This window comes from Epargyreus clarus, unplaced genomic scaffold, assembly GCF_041222505.1.
Source record: "Epargyreus clarus isolate Ecla_fem2 unplaced genomic scaffold, WU_Ecla_fem_2.2 ptg000031l, whole genome shotgun sequence".
NCBI lineage: Eukaryota > Metazoa > Arthropoda > Insecta > Lepidoptera > Hesperiidae > Epargyreus > Epargyreus clarus.
The window spans coordinates 1231167-1249508 of NW_027332236.1; the positions used below are offsets into that span (position 1 = coordinate 1231167).

General features: G+C 39.3%; 1 protein-coding gene across 3 annotated transcripts in view; it reads left to right on the top strand.

Annotated features, from left to right (window-relative positions):
• The window catches only part of Gbeta13F (guanine nucleotide-binding protein subunit beta-1), a 37741-nt gene extending 22272 nt beyond the window's left edge, over positions 1-15469 (top strand). For all 3 annotated transcript variants that reach the window (XM_073089902.1, XM_073089901.1, XM_073089903.1), the window contains exons 3-8: positions 5928-6073; positions 10714-10884; positions 11659-11781; positions 12516-12717; positions 14004-14220; positions 14934-15469. In XM_073089902.1, coding sequence (XP_072946003.1) covers positions 5928-6073; positions 10714-10884; positions 11659-11781; positions 12516-12717; positions 14004-14220; positions 14934-15040 — 966 coding nt within the window. In that variant the 3' untranslated portion in view covers positions 15041-15469. The remainder of the gene's footprint in view (positions 1-5927; positions 6074-10713; positions 10885-11658; positions 11782-12515; positions 12718-14003; positions 14221-14933) is intronic.
• The last annotated feature ends 2873 nt before the right edge of the window (positions 15470-18342 follow it).

Here is an 18342-nt window from a genome sequence, read left to right on the forward strand (position 1 = left end):
CCCCGTGCGTGTCGATACAGTGGATTTACTTTGAGATCATTGTAATCTCGATGTTAGGAAAAATAGTCGAGACTTAAATCAATTTCAATTTTAAATCTCAGGTGCGTTGGTGAGATAGGAAATTACTTGTATCGATCTTTGTAATAAAAATGTTGTTTGTCTGTTTGAGTATCAGGTCTGGATTTTTTATGATATAGGTCTGGATTTTTAGGTAGGAAACGAGCATGAGTCCATCTGATGATACACTTGCAACTTGGTTGACTTCTGTAATCCATGGTTAAGTACGTCAGATGCCTAAGATAGATCGCCTCGGATAAGTATGTCTGCCTTACCACACCACCTTTAAAATCAGAATAGCAGCTTTTAACGTTGTTGTTATTATGTGTGTGTTAGGTGTGGTGGTGGTGCCACCGAAGTCGAACCATAAAGAGCTCAAAACTACAAAATTTTAAATTTGGACATTTTTTTGATTGAAAATTATCTTTTGATAAGACTCCACATAGTAGGTACACATGTATTTCATTTGCTATGATAACAGTCCATGAGAATGAAGTCTCGGGAAAAACCTTCTTTATTTGTTAATTTAAATTGACTTTTATTCTACAATTTGATTGGTTTAAATGCACGTAATTATATCGATTATATAATTTTTTACTGTATATGTAATAGTTAGCCTGAAGAGTATTTTATATATTTTAGAACTATTGTAAAAGAATAGCTTTAATTGTAAATCATATTTGATTGATAGAGATGATGAGAGATAATTGCATTCGGAGGATAATTTCAATGATTATACATCACGCAATTCTTTGTTATATAACACGCCAAGTTGACATTATTAATAAATAAATATTATGTGTGACAACTTTTGGTCCTTCGAGTCAGATCACAGTAATATTTTGTTCATACTATAAAAACTCATTTGCTCTTTACGACGATTTAAACATATTTGTATGTTATTAGTAAAGATTACTCACGCCTAACAAGAAAATGTACCCAGTTTTGAGAATTGAAATAGTTGCGTAAAAAAGTTTTGCCACGTCTCCGTGCTAAAATGTCCCTAAAATATTTGAAATAATTATTTATTTATTACGTAAATTACGTAATTATTACGTAAATTAGTTATTAATTCGTAAATTTTCTCTAAAAATGATTTTATTTGTCAAGGATTCAAAAAAAAGAACTTACTAAAATAAGCCATTTGTGGCTTCATTCAATTTCAAGGCGGCGAAGTATCTTTACTAATCTATGGTTATTATGATAATAATGAGAATACTAGTGTAGTTACACTAGACATTCCAAGGTAGTGTACATTTGTGAAACAATGAGTTTTGCTTATATAAGCAAATATTTATTTAACAGTTAATATAATGAGTAATGGAGTTACGTATTTTGTAAATGAATGAATCTTACCACACACAGATAATATAGACATAGGAAAGAAAAAATAACTCCATGACCATAAAGCTAATCGACCCCAGAAACTAGCTTACTACGTTGTCAAAACTTAAACACAATGTTTAATAACTGTTATTTGGCAGAAATGGCAGTGGCTCATCTAGAGTCTAACCACTAAGAAATTCAACACGTTGTACTTTTACGAATTCATAATTATATACACACATATATGTATTTTTTTTTACTTTAAATATCACAGTACAAAACCGATTACATTAATAAAAGACAACACACACAGTCATACATCTCGCTCACAGTATCTCAGGCGTACTGACAATAATTTTGTCCATTTATCCGCAAACAAATCGCATCCAGGGTTTGTATCCAGGATACTGGTTAAGAACCATGAGAACCATGACGCCAGGAACAGGCGAGCGGGAGCGCGCTACCGTGCGTGTTGACGACACCACCAATAATTTATTCTTTTTGATGTATTTATTATTTTTCATATTATTCTAGAACAATAATACATGTATGATTTAAAAACGAGAAGTGGTGAAATAGATTTTTTTTATAATATCAGAGTAGCAGACGAGCATGCAGTCCACCTGATGGTAAGCTACTGCCGCCCATGGACATCTGTAATCAACCCCAGATAGGATTAGATATTCCCACCTGAGGTCGGCCACTGATGCGCCGCTACCCCTGAGGACTAAGCTGGAACGCATCGGTAAAGTCTGTCTCCCTTACCACACCCTTCAAACCGGAACACAGCAACGCCTAACACTGCTGTTATTAGATAGAAATAGGTGTGGCGGTGGTGCCGCCGGAGTCAAACCACAAAGGGTTCTACCACCTTCAATATCGGCAAATCAACATGGCGGTTGTATTGCACGCATGAATATTGTTATTCACGCTGGCCCGCATGTGGGCCGGGCGTGTTGATATCAACGCTCTAGTACATTACGCATTAGGAAGATGTGTTGAGAAATGGTTTTACACGTGGCTCGTGGGATTTATTTATTGATTGCTTCGACTTTTCCAAGTCCAAAAATAATCAGTAGGGATTCTAATGGGTTTCAATTGTGACGTCACAAAAATGGAATGGTTTAGCGCTGTTTTTCTTCTGCGATATATTGTGATTTATTTCTTCTGGCCCGCATGTGGGCTGGGCGTGTTGATATCAACGCTAGTACGTTACGCATTAGGGCGATGTGTTGAGAAACCGATTTACACGTGGCACGTGGGATTTATTTATTGAATGATTCCACTTATTGTCCAAAAATATCGAGATTTTTTCAGGTTATCGGTGTAGACTATGACGTCACGAAAATTCACAATTTATGGACCTTTTCTCTTCTTGTCACGTAAATTACGTCACGCTTATTACTTTATTCAGAAGGTCGGTTTAACGAATATATCAGTAGAGACAGCGATGGAATTCATGTATGACGTCACATGTATGTAATTATTTTTATGACGTCACAGGAAACGTACGACTCAACGACTCTCTCTATCGTGTCGTAAAATCCACTATCGATAAGGTCATCAATAAAGTATAATATTATGACACGTCGAATTTTATCGTGTATTGCTCTGACGTCACAATAAAAATGATCATTTCAGATAATCAATTCAATATGTAACTTTAAAAATAATGGTATATTTCAGTCCTTATGTATTTTGTAATAGATGTGACGTCATCAAGCTATGAATCTGTTCCCCTTGTCACGCCACGTCACACCGGAAAACCCCTCCGTACCCCATATGATTATGGAGTTTAATTTATGGCTGTCAAGTTTCATCCATTGGGGAATCACAAAGGGTTAATATTTATAGAATTTTGTCAGTTTAAGGATGTGCTGTTAACTTATTAGTATGAAATTGTGATTACGGGATTTCCATATTGATTCATAAACTACCTTCGTTGTCAAACCATTGCTCTCACCTTTGAGCACGAGTCTCTTCTCAGAGTGACCGTGCTCCAAGATGGCTAAGTGCGAATTGTTAGACTTCACACACCCTTGAGAACAATTTTTCTCATATTGTTTTCTCACGATGTTTATTCTTCGCTGTTTAAGCAAGTGATAATAATTTATTTGTAATACACACATTACCTTGGAAAAGTCAAAGGTACGTGCCGGGATTTGAACCTCCTCATGACCTCAGGTAGAAATCTAATCTTATCTGATGATGAGCCTCGTTAGATGAGCTGCAAGCTCGTCTGCTACTCCTATAGTATAAAAAATATATTCTATAACACTTTGTAAAGAAGGTCGCAAGTATCAGGAAGAAATTAGTTTCATAAACTTGGTCCTCCGAGCCGGATTGACCTAGAACGTGTCACAAACACATGAATATAACATTTCGAATCAACATATCCATTTTAGTCGGTCCATCCAGCGACACTACCCACGTAAACACCTATCTAGGGTTGGATTTTGAATCTGCATCGGAATGTGATGAGGCAATCTACGTGCGGCCGGGTGCAACCGGGTTGTGATATATGTATGTATGTATGATTGATGTGTGTGTGGCCTTGATGTGTGGATATTGTGTTGGGAATAGGGTGCGGATTTAATCGTATACATTTGGTTGAGAGAATTAGATGTGTGGACAATATGTGAACACTGTTATGATTATCATTATTATCAGGTAGAAGTTAAATAGTAAGTTTCCTTTTTGTATTTCTTGAAGGCTGCTCTGCGAAGAGTAATTTGTTGGACTTAATAAAGTAAACCATTAATATATCAGTGAAGAAAATACAGTATGAAAAAGGGGGAAATGAAATGATTGATTTATAAGGAAATTTTGTCATAAAATTGTCAATTTCATGACTAACATCGTAACGTAAATACCCATAAGTATAATTGAAATAGTAGTACAATACATTACTAATTATAAAGCGACGCCTCGATAAAACAGAACCTAATATTTATCTAGACAGTTACCCACTTTAATATGCACCCCTGGGTATTCCGTATTACGTCATCATTGAGTGGCAGTGATATATTCTAATAGATGTGTTTAATGCCCTTGTACGAAAACGAGGGGTGCGGATTCTATGTAATGGTTTCAATATACTTACAAATACGACACGGAAGTACAACGTGATAAAAGTAAATTTAATTTTTTTCTTGGTCCTTCGAGCAGGATGGAAAACAAATAGTTCTTGTTTTGTTTGAAATAATTGTAGTAAACTAGCATGCGTGCTACTTGATGGTATGCCTCTCCTATCCGTGGACATCTCCAATCAAAATTAGGTAGGATTGAATATATACACGGTCCTAAGTTCAACCACGGATCCTTGTAATACCATACCTTTTAATTCAGAACATCGTCAACCCATTATCATCCCTCTGGTGCCCATGGCGTTCTTCCCGGAATGGGAGATGTGGCTTTAAGCTGTTTTTTTTATAATATAGGAGTAGCAGATGAGCATATTCAGTCCACCTGATGGTAAGTGGCAACTGCCGCCCATGGACATCCGTAATCAACCCCAGGTAGGATTAGATATTTCTATCTGAGGTCAGCTATAGATGCGCTCCCCCTGAGGACTAAGCTGGAACGCCTCAAAAGTATGTCTACCTTACCACACCCTTCAAACCGGAACACAGCAGCGCTTAACACTGCTGTTATGAGGCAGAAATAGGTGTGGCAGTGGTGCCGCCGGAGTCGAACCACAAAGGGTTCTACCACCTTCAAAAGCTCAAAATAACTTTCAAAAGCCATAGTCCGCTTCTCTGGCCAACTATGAATTGGTGGTGATTCAGTAATTAGACATTTGCTGCTTTTATTTCGTGCAATTAAAAAATGTTAGGGTGACACTAATTAAAAAACTACGACATAAAACTAATTAACGATAAAACGACCACACAAAGAATTAGACACCCCGTACACTTGGTCCTTCGAGCCGGATCGCGTGAAAGTACGATATTCTCCAATATCCGTTCCGGCGTAGTTGGAGATCTAATTACATGTCAGCGTAAATCGTATCAGGTCAGTCGACCCCGCGATCAATGTGCGCGACGGATAAGGGAGTCACCTAGTTATGTAAGGTTTTGAAGGGACCTAGATAAGGACGAATATGTTACACATTTTATATGATATGTATACCTAAGTTACGTCTACTTGTGTCTTGTAACAACAGTGTAATTATACTGTGTTCTGGTTTGAAGTGTGTGGCAAGACATACTTATCAGAGGCGTTCCACTAAGCCCTTAGGGGCAGCTATCGATTCCTCGACCTCGGGTAGAACTTTAATTCTATCTGGGATTGATTACAAATGTCCATGAGTGGTGGTAGTCATTAACCATAAGGTGGACTTCAAGCTCGTTGGTTACCGATGTATGCATAGCACTGATATGCACGAGGACCCGGCTTCGATCCCCGGCTCGACAGTGTGTTAGGAATTTCAGTTTTCGTTTTGGTCTATCTTGTTTTGGTGTTTATGTGTGTCGACGCCACCCAAAATAAACTTTAGTGTGGGCATAGTCCATTAAAATGTTTTTTTTTTTCACCCAACGCAGGATGCAAGGAAAGCGGCGTGCGACACGTCGCTCGCGCAGGCGACCGCCAACCTGGACCCGATCGGCCGCATCCAGATGCGCACGCGCCGGACCCTGCGCGGCCACCTCGCCAAGATCTACGCGATGCACTGGGGCAGCGACTCCAGGTGGGTTTGTGTTTCTACACCCAACGCAGGATGCAAGGGAAGGGGCGTGCGACACGTCGCTTGCGGAGGCGACCGCTAACCTGGAGCCGATCGGCCGCATCCAGATGCAGATGGATAGGCAGCGACTCCAGGTGGGTTTGAATGGATATTTATTAGGTGCTTAGGTAGGTCCTGAAGAAAATCTTGAGAAGAGACTGGTGTCTATGAAAGAGTAAAAGGTTGGAAGTAGGGTCTAATTTTAAAAATATAAATATTTTATTATAATACACATGTGACTGTGTAGAATTAGGATCCTTCTATCAAATATGTGTAGCTTCGTAGGAGATTCGAGTTTTCCGGCCACAATCAATATCAATTTGAAAAACTTCTGGTGAACGGAAATTATGATAAAACTTCATGATGAAAATGGTAAATTTCATGATAAGAGTATGCACGAAGGATGGGTCAAATATATTCCAGAAAATTCAGTATTGAAGTAAATGAAATCTTGAAAATGTTAAATAATTATTTTTTATTACATACTTACCATTACGTAGTACCAGAAAAAAGAAGAAAAAACTGTTCTGATTTATAGCATAATATTATTAATAACTTCAATATCATAATTTGAATTTAACGTTACTACTCAATTTGAATGGACACTCAAAACATAATGCGTTACTATTTCCCGAACGAATTGATGTGGGAAATGCAATGATAATAAAAGTTTGCCAGGATGCTAGTGCGATGCATTCTGTCAACACGCGAAATGCATTTTCAACGACTCCCACACAGTGACGCACTATTACATTTGATTGCAGTTATAAGAACTATTACTATTACAGTCAATAAAATGAAGTAATACTTGAAATATAAAAATAAATTATACTTGAAAATAATAAAAGCGTGATAAAAATAAAAAATCACGCTAAAATCTTTCAAGGAAAATCGTTAATCCTGACAATCCTTATGAATAGAATAGGACAAAATCATAAAATCGTGTTATATTTGTCATCGGTCATATTTGTTCAACATTTTGATATTATGGTCAGATTAAATCAAAATGATGAAAAAATATTCAAAATATTCAGTTCAACGTGGGTAAAAAACAAGTTCAAAAATTCTGTTATATACCCAGATACATACTTATAGGTCAAGCTAATAAAAGTGTGATAAAAGTAAATGTAATTTGATTGTTTGTACGACTACACGGAGTTCAATTATCAAAATTCAATTATTATTTCTGATATGTAAGGTAACAACTCAGATATATTGATTTATTTTGCAAGTTTTAGGCATTTTCCTAGCACTGAAGCTTTAAGGTCAATGGGCTTTTGGCAAAAATCCTGGATAAAAAATGAAACAACGCAGGCGAAGCAACGCTGAGAAATTAGTGCAACATATTTTTGTTTATGTTTTGTAGTACACAATGGTAGTTCTGAGAATTTTTCATGATGCTCATAAAATTTGTGTTTACGGGTTTTCACGACTATAAATAGTATGTGATGCTAAATAAGAGGCGGTTCAAGTTATTTCGTACTTTTATTTATAAGCGAAATGTTAATTTGACAAGTATGTAAGTTATATATGTAAGTATGTAGTCACTTGATTTGAAAATAACAGTTTATTCAGAAACCTACGCGCACATTTACAAAATACCTTAATCCAAAAAATGCTTCAAAATATTGTAGCCTACGTAATTATGACGATAAATTTGATTTTTGATTTTTATGTATCACTGGTGGTGCATCACACATCGTAGAATTGGGGAGCGGTACTTTATTCTTCTTACAAATTGGTAACTGACAAACAGAAAAGCAATCGTTTTTTTTTTCTTTTACAATAATTACTTATTAAGTTTGTGTGGTAAGGGAGACAGTTCCGAGGCGTTCCAGCTTAGTCCTCAGGGGTAGCGGCGCATCTGTGGCCGACCTCAGGTAGGAATATCTAATCCTATCTGGGGTTGATTACAGATATCCATGGGCGGCAGTAGCCACTTACCATCAGGTGTACTGCATGCTCGTCTGCTACTCCTATATTATAAAAAAAAGTATATATATCATTGAATTTGTATACGAAATAAAACGATTTGTTGTAGCTGCTGTTTAAAATGATTTTTTTTAGTATTTATTTATATGATTCATTTATTTTCTTACAATTCAATTGATCCGAATTAAGCAGTTTTCGTTCTTTCTTTACTATAAACTACTTTTATTTAGTGGTAGTGTGATGAGCTCCGTGGTTCGCGCCGCGTGCGTTGCCCGGACGCGTTTTCCTCAATCACTTTGTTTCCGAGTAGCTAATAAGTGCTCCATTTCCATTCAATAACAATGTTTTCGACGAATAACGCCGGTTCGTTTGTCTTCGCGGTGTATGGATTCGTTTCTTTGTAAATGTGTAGGTATAGTTTAAGATTTACCTACTGTTTTCGGTACTATTGATGGGATGTGTACCGCATCTGTCGGTACGGTTCGACGGAGATCCGTTTTCGATTCTCGGTCAGATTTCGTTTTCTATTTTGGGTTTCGTTTATCATTTCATTAGTGGAAGTAAGAAACGCTAAATCGATTTGTTCAATATGACTTCAGTGTAATATTTTGTAGAAAATCGATGATTCAGTTCTCACTAATTAGCCACCATAACAAACGTATTACATGTTTAATTAAATTGTTAATGAAATTGAAAATTGTCTAGCGTGTACGCTGCCTTATGCTTATCGTCGCCATAGATAACAATCTTGAAGAGTTTAATATTGACCAAAGACGATCCAGGATCGCCAGTTCTGGTGAAAAATGGTTAGGAGGGCCGATTAAAATTAATTAAAATGTGGGAAGAAGGCCAGTAGAAGTGGTCGTCGCCTCTTAACTCAATATGTAATAACACTGATTTGCGCGTAATTTTCATAGAATATTTGGCCGAGCCAATATACGCTAGTGTTCTTTTTAACACGCTTTTAGTAGCTTGACCTGTATGTATGTATTTATGTACGTAACGGAATCTTTGAACTCAATTTTTACCCACTTTGAACGGTCCGATTAATTTAAAATTTTGAACAATTATCAAGAACCGATGACAATACACGATTTAAATAATTTTATCCCATTCACCTCAGCAAGATCGTCAAGAATCAGCATTAACGATTTTCCTTGTGCGATTTTAGCGTGGTTTTTAGTTTTTAAACTATAACATTATTTTCTCCATTCAAATGCGTAACACAAAATGGCCATTTTTTGAGTTTCGTGATGATAGAACTGAAACGGCGCTGTGTTATTGACAGTCGATTTAATGTCTTTAACATTTAAGTCTTTGGTATTCAAAAGGGAGAAAAGGCTTTAAAATGTTTCATTGTCAAAAATAGACACTTCGATTTTTTTGTATTTTACTCCCACTATGTAATGGATCATCAATACGTGACCAAACGTTGTTTTGAAATATTAGCATACCTACAGTTTATATTTGGTTATGTAGAATATATCCGAGATCCATCATGGCTACCTGTATTCGCTACTAAACTAATTGACCACAGAAGCTGCTGTGGTTTGTCATTCGATCCGCGAATATGTGTGATATAGTATGTGTAATGTATATAGTGTATAGGAATATATGTTTGTCAATATTACAACGTACCAAGAAGGAACCTTTCGTTACATTTTAAATATTTTTGTTACGACTTACAGGTGAGATTATTTGTAGGTTTTCATTCCCAAACTCTCAAAATGAATTCCTATTACTAAGCCTTCGCTGTCTATCCGTCTATCAGTTTGTCCGACTGTCCGTCTCTGACAGGTCTCTTGAACAGTGATAGATAGATATTTCGAATTTTACAGAGTATGTATTTCTATGCTGTAACAATATGCGGCATAATGCCGCTATAACAACAAATAGTAAAAATAAAACTGTTTGAATATAGACCGAACTGGTCATACAAGTGATTGCATATTTTTCGGTTTATCTATTGAGCCGTAACAGGTAGTCTAAAGTAGGTAGTTTAAAGTTTAACAATGTATTTACTTCTCTATATATGGCTATCTCTATATAGGTGCTATGAAAAAAAATATATGGTGGTACGGAACTATCCGTGTAAGAGTTCGACTCGCACTTGCTGATTTTTTTATGTATAGGCCTATGTAGTGGCACTGGCGCTTATAATAATTTTCTTACATGACTAAGCATACCAGGCAACTATGAATAAAATCGTTTGGGCCTATAGTAGCATTTAGTTTTACTTTTTTATCTTTTACTTACGACTTACTCCTTAGGGTAACGGGTAACTATTGATAAATTAGCTAATATGTCGCTTATTATCTTCTACTTGTAAGGGTAACAGGTAACTGTGAATAATCGCTTAGGCCTATAGTGGCACTATCACCTTTATCTCTTACTTACACTTCAAGATTAACAGGTAATCCTAAATAAATTCGCTAATATGTCGTTTAGGCCTATAGTGGCACTATCACTTTTTACCCTTTTCTTACACAACTAAGGCTAAACATACTATGAATAAATCCGCTAATATGTCGTTTAGGCCGACAGTGGCACTATCCGTATTATCTTTTACTAACGCTAATATTTCCTTTAGTGGCACTATCATTTATTATCTTTTACTTCTAAGGGTAACATGTAATATATAACTCCTCTAATTTATGTTTGTTTTCCCCTAGGAACCTGGTCTCAGCTAGCCAGGACGGCAAGCTGATCGTGTGGGACAGCCACACGACGAACAAGGTGCACGCGATCCCGCTCCGCTCGTCGTGGGTGATGACGTGCGCTTACGCTCCCTCGGGATCGTACGTCGCTTGCGGCGGTCTCGACAACATTTGCTCTATTTACAGGTAAACTATTTTTTTCTTTATTGGTTCACTAAACTGGACATAACACATTAGAACAAACATAAGTGCATGATACTTTTCAAAAACTGACTTTTTAGTAGGAAAGTCCTTCTAGAAGTGAACACTATATGCATTAGAAAACACCACTATAAAGATATAACGACAACAACAATAAACGACAACAACAACAATATTAAACTAGCTATAAAGCTATGTTCACATAACAGACGTAGCAGATACGTAACACGACATACTGTCATAAGCTGCCGTCAAACAAATATAGCGTCTTGCATTTGTTTTACATGCCTGTTCAGTTTTTTATAGGTTTTATATGTCGATATATATATCAATAGACCTTAAAATGAATACTAAAAGACGAACATTATAGACCAGGAGATACCACTTAACTCTATAGGCACCACTGCCATACAACAATTTCTGCCCAATAACAACACCATCAAGCGTTGGCGTTTTCGATTTTACGGGTGTGGTAAAAGACGACATTTACACAAGGCACTTTAACGTCCTCAGGGGTAGCAACACGCCCATTACCTACCTAAAGTAAAAATCTAATCTTATTTGGGGTTGATTACACAAATCTCGGATATACAAGCTTACATACATACATGACAATTTTTTAAAGTCTGTTAAAATATTTAGAGTTGAGATATCCACGGGCAGCGCTACTTCCACTTATTGAACATCATGAAAAAAAATTCAACACTTGATCGATTTATTCCTCTTCAATACAATTAATATCTTTATTTGTGCCGATAGCCTGAAGACCCGCGAAGGGAACGTGCGCGTGTCGCGCGAGCTGCCCGGCCACTCGGGCTACCTGTCCTGCTGCCGGTTCCTCGACGACAACCAGATACTCACCAGCTCCGGTGATATGACTTGGTGAGATCACACAAACTTTATATTTTTAGGTTTCCATACCCAAAGGGTAATAATGAAACCCTGTTACTAAGACTGTTGTCTGTCTGTCTGTCACAGGACTCTTATCTCCTGAACCGTAATAGATAGACCTGAAATTTTTACAGGGTTCGTATAAAGGTGGCTGCTATAGTAGTTCGTAACAAATACGAAAAATTAAAAAATATTTAAAAATGTTTGTGGTAAGGAACCCTCAGTGTGCGCGTTAGACTTGTGCCTGGCCGAATATTTTTGTAATGTTGAGGTTTGTTAGTTGTATCATTGTAAGATGGCCATTGTTAGTACCTTATATATGCTGAAATCAGAGCTCATAATGACAATTCACAATTCATGTCTCTTAAAAACAGATGATTGGAGTCGATTTATTGCATTTTCATTTTATTACACTAAAAAATTGCAACAAGAATCTGAAATTGATGTTTTACAAAGAAAACAGAACGGTACACACAGTACAGAACGTAGTTTGATCCCTGGGCAGGCAGGCTAAACAATATATTTTTTATTTCTGTACTGGATCTAGGTTTTTGCATATTTATCTGGGTGTGTCGATTGCATCCACGACAAACGGAATCTTGTGTGTATCTGTGTGTAATTAAAAAAAGTTCATGACAACAATAAAGGGAATCTTAGTATGCAGTTATAAGTTTAGTAAATAACATGCCTTACATTTATTGACGTGTGTTTGTTGCATCCCCCAGCGCCCTCTGGGACATCGAGACCGGCCAGCAGTGCGGCCAGTTCACCGGCCACACGGGCGACGTGATGTCGCTGTCGCTCGCGCCCGACCAGCGCACGTTCGTATCCGGCGCCTGCGACGCGTCCGCCAAGCTGTGGGACATCCGCGACTGCCTCTGCAAGCAGACCTTCCCGGGCCACGAGAGCGACATCAACGCGGTCACGGTGAGTGACGTCACCCCGGCCAGCCGGGGGACATCCGCGACTGCCTCTGCAAGCAGACCTTCCCGGGCCACGAGAGCGACATCAACGCGGTCACGGTGAGTGACGTCACCCCGGCCAGCCGGGGGACATCCGCGACTGCCTCTGCAAGCAGACCTTCCCGGGCCACGAGAGCGACATCAACGCGGTCACGGTGAGTGACGTCACCCCGGCCAGCCGGGGGACATCCGCGACTGCCTCTGCAAGCAGACCTTCCCGGGCCACGAGAGCGACATCAACGCGGTCACGGTGAGTGACGTCACCCCGGCCAGCCGGGGGACATCCGCGACTGCCTCTGCAAGCAGACCTTCCCGGGCCACGAGAGCGACATCAACGCGGTCACGGTGAGTGACGTCACCCCGGCCAGCCGGGGGACATCCGCGACTGCCTCTGCAAGCAGACCTTCCCGGGCCACGAGAGCGACATCAACGCGGTCACGGTGAGTGACGTCACCCCGGCCAGCCGGGGGACATCCGCGACTGCCTCTGCAAGCAGACCTTCCCGGGCCACGAGAGCGACATCAACGCGGTCACGGTGAGTGACGTCACCCCGGCCAGCCGGGGGACATCCGCGACTGCCTCTGCAAGCAGACCTTCCCGGGCCACGAGAGCGACATCAACGCGGTCACGGTGAGTGACGTCACCCCGCCCAGCCGGGGGACATCCGCGACTGCCTCTGCAAGCAGACCTTCCCGGGCCACGAGAGCGACAACAACGCGGTCACGGTGAGTGACGTCACCCCGGCCAGCCGGGGGACATCCGCGACTGCCTCTGCAAGCAGACCTTCCCGGGCCACGAGAGCGACATCAACGCGGTCACGGTGAGTGACGTCACCCCGGCCAGCCGGGGGACATCCGCGACTGCCTCTGCAAGCAGACCTTCCCGGGCCAAGAGACAGGACAAATTTGTCAAAATACGACCAGAAAACCGGCACGGGACCTTCGACAATGTTTGTCATACACCGAGTAACTAATTAACCTCCTGATATTACGGTTTGTACCCGATAGCATCCTCGAAGATATATGTGTTTTTTAAATAAACTCGTTTGATTCCCGGTTACAGAAATAGATAAAAAAACGAATGGTGTAATTTTAGGTTTTATCAAAATCGGCCACGTAACTCCTTTCAGCATTTCAACACTATTATAGTTTCGGATTTAGCTCTGAAGGCTCATTAGAAAACTTCAACCTGTACACTTTACATTTCACCTGTATCAATTTATTAATTATTTGTTTATTATCTCCCCCACAGTTCTTCCCGTCCGGTTTCGCGTTCGCGACCGGCTCGGACGACGCGACGTGCCGCATGTTCGACATCCGCGCGGACCAGGAGCTAGCGATGTACTCTCACGACAACATCATCTGCGGCATCACGTCCGTCGCGTTCTCCAAGTCGGGCCGCCTGCTGCTCGCCGGCTACGACGACTTCAACTGCAACGTGTGGGACTCGATGAAGAGCGAGCGCGCCGGTGAGTAGCCACCGATACGCACGCACACTTAGGCCGAGTGGGATATCACAGGAGTGTTCCACATCCGCGTAAACCACAGGAGCTGGCGATGTACTCTCACGGCAACATAACCACTGATACCACTCACACGCACACACAGCACTACGGCTAACACAGTTGTGTTCCACATCCGCGCTGGTATGTAACAACAAACACAAACATACAAACACTTTCTACACTCACACCCCCACACTAAGATACCTTGTGTCGTGGATTCCATGAACACACACGTAGACAAATATACAAACACCTATTTGAACCTAACAACAGTGTTAAGCGCTGCTGTGTTCTGGTTTGAAGGGTGTGGTAAGGGAGACATGCTTTTCTGAGGCGTTTCAGCATAGTCTGGGGTAGCGGCGCATGTAGATGAGGACTAAGCTAAAACCACAGGGTATACCTCAAGTAGCTATCTAATCCTATCTGGGGTTGATAACAGATGTTCATTTGGCGGCAGTAGCCACTTACAATCAAGTGGACTTCAGGCTTGTCTGCTGCTCCTATATTACAAAAAAAAACCCGAGTAATGTATTTATTCGTTCCAGCCACTAAAAATGCGTTAAAGTTTCACGTTACTTAAAAATGTTACTTCATGCACATATCTATGTACGTTTTTTCAATGCAAACTAGGTAATATGAAATTGTTATTAACGATTATTTATTCTTTTCGTCCGCAGGTATCCTGGCCGGCCACGACAACCGTGTGTCGTGTCTCGGCGTCACCGAGAACGGGATGGCGGTGGCCACCGGCTCCTGGGACTCGTTCCTGCGCATTTGGAACTAAACGCCCCCCCCCTCGCCGCCCCCCACGCACCCCCCCCACCACCACAGCCCACGTGACCGCTCGCCACTGATATTTTGTGATATAGCGTTGGTAATAGTCGATCTGTCTATGTTTTGCTTACCAAACGTCGATTGGCTAATGTTAGTACTACAGGAAACTGTCAATCGATCTTTGGTAGGCTTATGGATAGATTGGTTAAAAGTTTCAAAAGATTGACATTTAGGATGATACTGCAGGTTTTACTGGGAATTGCCAAATTTCGATCTTTGGTAGGCAAATGGATGGATTGATTATTAATAACGGGTAAAGATTAGTATACGAACCGGCTGTTACGAGGCGATTATCTGTGATCGGCTTCAGGTAGAATATGTGCCATTTGGAGTTGATTACAGATGATGACTTTACCATCAGGTGGACTGCATTCTCGTTTGCTGCTCTTTAAAATATTGCAATTCGTCTTACACGTAAACAATATCGATCGGAAGTACAGCTTTCTGAAAGTTAAAAGTTTTATCAATATCCGTTCAGTAGTTTTCGATATAACCCGTGAATACATGAAAGAAATGTCCTTTGAGAAAAAAGGAAATTTCCCAACTAAATATTCCATGGAAAAATTCAACATGAGAAAATAGGCTGGACCTAGGGCATTACACATAAATTGTCTTAAAATCAGAGGATATTAATAAAATGAGAACTTATATAACAGTCTATGTCGATAAAATATGAATTCGAAGAAACATTCCACTTTATTCATTTGAGATCTTTATTATAAATGTGTGAGTACTTTTAATGATGACGTCACTGCACTCGACAATAGATGTAATATGTTGAAAATTGAAGCTGGTTTTCACATTTGGAAAAAAGGATATGGATTTTGTATATCATATATCTCATCTCTTAACAATAAAGTTAAATGGTATTTGTAAGAAAATCTAAACGGGGTTTCGTCTGTCCATCACATGAAAACTACTGCGCGGATATTGGACACTTACAGTTTCGTGGAAACGGGGGTATTTAAGATTTTTATATACCGTAAGGGGAATGACATATGAAATCCTATCAATACTAGAAGCACATATACAACTACTTACTAACATCGTAATAAAATATTCAAATGGCTGGGTGCGTATATTCTTCTTAATTTAAAACCTATCAGCAAATCTCAGTAGCAAGCGGTCACAACCCCTACGCAACGATCGCCCGAACGACCTCCATACACGGTCTAAACAAGATGGCGGCCGCGTCGCGTCACAAGATGCCGGCCACCACAAAATGGCGTCACACTCAATTCTGACAAACAGCGATCGTTGCCGCTAAAACACGACGCGGTGTGTGAACGGGACGCGCAAACGCTTCTCCTATGTGAATATTTCTGTTTTATATGCACTCGTATTGTTAACTGAACGCATTCGATACACATTTACAAGTAAACGTTGAGAAGTTGTAATCTCGATGCGTTCACGCGAATAACGGTGTAAGCTAATAAGTGTAAGCTTGATCTGAACCAATCACTTACATCTCGACCCTGTTACGACCAGGGAGCGATACTTTGCTTATTTATTTTATATGTATACATAAACGTAAATAAATGATAATTTTTAACAATAAATAAATAATATGAAAAAAAAAATATGAAAACTGAAGCATTTACGCTAATAGGAAAGATTGTAGTTTACTTGTGTGATTGTAATTCGAGTGTGTGTATCAAGTTGTTCACACATACATTTATATATGTAATGTAATGATATGTTGTAACGATTTATGATTAGCGTAGCGTTTGGAGCCTTTCTGCTGAGGGGACGAATACTGCCTATTTATGTTTCTGTGACTCGGTGAGTTTCATATTTATTTACTTGCTATTTATATGTTTTACATATGAAATTAAATAATAATATAAAAATTAAATATTTAAGCCATTTTAAATTATTACCATGTTGTCAAATGTACATGGTTTCACAAACTTTAACAAGAATTTAACAAAAACAAAAATGGATACGATATTATCTTCTTGATCAAGATCTTGTCAATAGTTGATTCATTGTCTACACACATACAATAATTTAATACTTTTTTGTTTGGACGCTATTGAAGAACTTAAACTTAAACCATGTCGAATTTCAACTCAAGGAACACTGGTCAAATTAGTTTCCCAATTATTAGTACATTTGCAGTTTTATAAACAAAATATGTACAGCAAAGCACTCACTATGAACTATTTGAGCTTATTTATTAAGGGCTAACAAACAACATTTATAGCAGAGGTCTGCTATACTAATACTATTTGAAGTTGTTACGAATGTCCATAAGCGGCTGTGCCCACTTACCATCAGGTGGACTGCACGCTCATTTCCTACTTAATATTATAAATACTCTTTTCTTACTGATCGATATGGATAAGGTAACCCACTCACTACCATCTTGATACTATGGATGAGGCAGCTGCACACTACCAACTTAACACAGCCTTATACACAAAGAAAAAAATGCAATTTCAATACATACTAACAAATTTGTCTCTTTCCTTTTCCAGATTTGAACTCTTCGCACAACAGAACATCGTACAAGTACTTTAATAATAATTAAAAAAAAAAAACACCTAACCTTTTAAAATTAAAGAACCAAATATTATTATTAATTTGTATCAACGTTTAATTTATTGAATGACTTGTTTTTTTTCGTCGCTATAATATTATGATTATATGATAGTGTATCGGTGTGTAATAAGTGTGGATGTGGCGCCCTCTATGCACATCGGCGAATATATGGTTGTACAACCGAGATGACTTTGGTCAGACTCTGTATGCAGTCTTCAGACATTGGTCGTACGACCGTTTGATAAACGGTGAGAACTGACCAATGTAACCTTGGTTGTGTAGCACATTCGAGATGCTCGCTACGTAAGAATAAAAAACACGCACACTAAATCGAACTAAGGCTAAAGTCACACAGCGTTTTGCGGCATAGTAAGTAATACGTCTAAAGATGTGGACAGACGCGTTGTATTCGACCGCACAAAACATAATATAAACAGTATATATTATAAAAGCATTTACTGAAACGCAACAATTAAAGAAACTGAACGTACAATGCATGTCTACGTGTTACTTAAGCCACGCCCACGCACGTGACGTCACTCGCAAGCCACGCCCACGTCGCATGACGTCACAGCGCGCAACACCACACTCGTTACACACCGTCGTGGTAATATATTATTATTATTATTATTATGTATAATTGTAATTTCTCCTAACTCGATGCTATTGTATGAGTTAATTGTAATTGTATGTTAGGTTAATGCTATC